The 3,156-nt window shown below is 43.0% G+C and overlaps 1 protein-coding gene across 1 annotated transcript in view; it reads right to left on the minus strand.

Annotated features, from left to right (window-relative positions):
- c7h2orf69 (chromosome 7 C2orf69 homolog) overlaps positions 1 to 644 on the minus strand; it is a 3,909-nt gene extending 3,265 nt beyond the window's left edge. Inside the window, exon 1 of the mRNA XM_020535930.2 lies at positions 269 to 644. Coding sequence (XP_020391519.2) covers positions 269 to 610 — 342 coding nt within the window. The 5' untranslated portion in view covers positions 611 to 644. The remainder of the gene's footprint in view (positions 1 to 268) is intronic.
- Between the last annotated feature and the right edge of the window lie 2,512 nt (positions 645 to 3,156).

The raw sequence follows: 3,156 nt of genomic DNA on the forward strand, positions 1-3,156 counted from the left end.
ATGGGGGATGGGAGATGGGGGATGGGGGATGGGGGATGGGGGATGGGGGATGGGGGATGGGAGATGGGGGATGGGGGATGGGGGATGGGGGATGGGGGATGGGGGATGGGAGATGGGGGATGGGGGATGGGGGATGGGGGATGGGGGATGGGGGATGGGAGATGGGGGATGGGGGATGGGGGATGGGAGATGGGGGATGGGCAAAGGGGGTGGAGGGGGGTGTCAAGTGAGAGATGTTAAAAGGCTGCCACCTCATCCCCGCACTTACCTGCACGTCCCCCGGGAAGTAGACGATATGTTGCCGGCTCCGGGCCCGGGAGCTGTCGCCGAGCCCCAGCACCAGGTCGTTCTTGTGGCCCGGTCCCCAGCCCGACACCCCGCTGAACCGCAGCACCTCAAACCCCGGCACCTTCCAAAGCCGAGTGGCCGCCGGTACCCAGCCGGGCCCTGTCATCGCGGCGAGGCCCAGCACCCGCGCAGGAGCAACAGTAACGGAGACAAGGCGCAAAAACACAGCCGCAACTCCCCGGGGGGTTCGGCCCAGAAACCTGGGCCCCAGTCTGCGACTCCCACTCACCGCGCCTCCTGGCGGCACCTGACCCCACTGCATGTATCGCCCACTGCAGACTGCGCATGTTCAGATCCCAAACCCTCCAGGACCCAAGCGAAAAGCTACAGATCTTAAGTAAAGCCTGACAATGCGAGAAAAGATGAGCAGCTGTGACATTATCTGTGGAGGAGAGTGGGAAGACAATCAGGTTTCAGGTCATGCCTTCTCATCAGAAACACCAATTGAGACACATAATGGACTAAAAATGATAAAGAGGTGTTACAAAGACTTGCTGTAATTAATCAAGTCATTAGTGCCACAGAAGGAGGCTGTTCAGTCCATCGAGGCCATGCATACTCTCCACAAAGCAGTTGAGTCAACAGGAGAAGGCACCGGAATCCAATGAGGCGCATCGAGGATACTGAGGGAAAGAAGGATAGAAATTCCTGCCCACTAACCAATCCACAAGTCCCATTTTCCTAGCCACCATCGTTTCCGAGGAAGGGCCACTGGACCTGAAACATTAACTCTGATTTCTCTCCACACATACTGCCAGACCTGGTTGGCTTTTCCAGCAATTTCTGCTTTTGTTTTTGACTTGTAGCACCTGCAATTCTTTCAGTTTTTATTTTGTCACAGTATCTATGCTATTGTGCTCCTTCATATTCTTGAATATTTCAATGAGATCACCTCTCATTCTTCTAACCTGCTGAGAATGTGGACCTAGATTACCCAGCCTCACATCATAGTACAACCCTGTCAACCCAGCGTCTAATTGAGTGGAACAAAACAGAAATTGATAAAGAAACTTAACAGGTCTGGCAGGATCTATGGACAGAAAGCAGAGTTAACATTTTTAGTCCAGTGACCCTTCTTCAGAACCCATCTTCAGAGTTTTGAAGAAAGGTCACTGGACCTGAAATGTTAACTTTGTTTTTCTCTTCACAGATGCTACCAGACATGCTAAGTTTCTCCAGCATTTCTGATTTTGTTTCAGATTTGCAGCATCTACAGTTCTTTGTTTTATACTGCTCTGGTGAACTACATTCAATGCATTTTATTGTTCCTTAAATATTGAAACAGTATTTTAGATGTGATCTCACCAAAGGCTTAGACAGTTACAGCAAGATATCTTTATTCTTGCACTCCATTATCCTTATATTAAAACTAACATGCCATTTGCTGTCCTAATTGCTTGCTGTAGCTACATCCTATCTTTCTGTCATAATGAAGAAGGGTCACTGGACCCAAAAATGAACTCTGCTTTCTCTCCACAGATGCTGCTGGACCTACTGAGTTAATCCAGCAATTTCTGATTTTGTTTCTGCTATTTTTTTATATGACCACACTCAAATCTCTCAGAAATTCACAACTTTCATGCCTTTTCAAAAGTATTCTGCCTTTCAATGATCAAATAACCTCATATTTTCTCACATTATGTTCCATCTGCCACCTTGTCATCCACTCACAACTTTTCTTTACCTCTTTGCAGCTTTTGTGTGCTCTTTGCATTCCCACCTAGCTTTGTATCATTGGCAAACTTAGATATATTGCTCTCTGTCTCTTTGTCTAAGTCATATCGTAAATATCTGAAGCCCTAGCACTAATCACTGTGGATCACAGCCTGCTAACTTGAAAATGCCTCTATACATCCCTATTCTTTGTTTCCTGCCCACTAACCAATCCACAATCCATGATAATATTTCACCTCAACTCTATAAGACCCTATCTTGTGTACTAGCCTTTTATGCGACACCTTATCAAATACTTTGAGTTTCTACAATATTTTTTCTCTTGATATTGATTACCTTAATTTCCTCTCTGTTGTTAATCCTTAGATTACCCTTTATTTCTGACATGTATCCTATGTCTTCGACTGTGAAAGCTGGACACAAAATATTTGTTCAATGTTTCTGTGATTTCTTCATTCCCCAAAATAATTACTTCTGGCATTTTTTTAAGGGACCAATGTATACTTGAACTACTTCCTTCCTTTTTAAAAATTTACAAAAACTCTTCCAATCTGTTTTTCAACACTCATACTCTATTTTGCCTTTGTTAAATAAAATTTTACATGACCCTTTTCTTATCTTTAAAACATTCCCAATTTTCACAATTACTATTCTTTGCAATATTATAAGCCTCTTATTTTAATGCAATGCTATTCTTAACATCCTCAGTAAACTATAGATGGAGCTTTCTTGCTGTGTGTTGTTTTTCAATGCAATGTTTTTTTTGAAAATTTTGAATTGTTTCTTTAAATGTTTTCCATTGTTTATTTACTGCTATATCTTTCAGTCTAGTTACACAAACAAACCTTAGCAAGCCCTCCCCTTATACCTACATAGTTGGCTTTGTTTTAAGATGAAGATTCTTGTTTGTGATTGTTCCTATCTTCAAGCAGACACTTTTGAACAAATAAATGAAATCCAAGTCTGTGAGGGATCTGGATTAACAACACATATTTAACGTTTATTCATTTAGACAAAAGCAAAATACTGTGGATGGTGGAAATCTGAAATAAAAACTGAAAATATTGGAAATATTGAGCAAGTTGTACAGCATATGAGAGAAGCAATGATTCGATCTGCAAATTGGGTATGAAT

Source organism: Rhincodon typus, chromosome 7, assembly GCF_021869965.1.
Source record: "Rhincodon typus isolate 14 chromosome 7, sRhiTyp1.1, whole genome shotgun sequence".
NCBI classification, from domain to species: Eukaryota; Metazoa; Chordata; class Chondrichthyes; order Orectolobiformes; family Rhincodontidae; genus Rhincodon; species Rhincodon typus.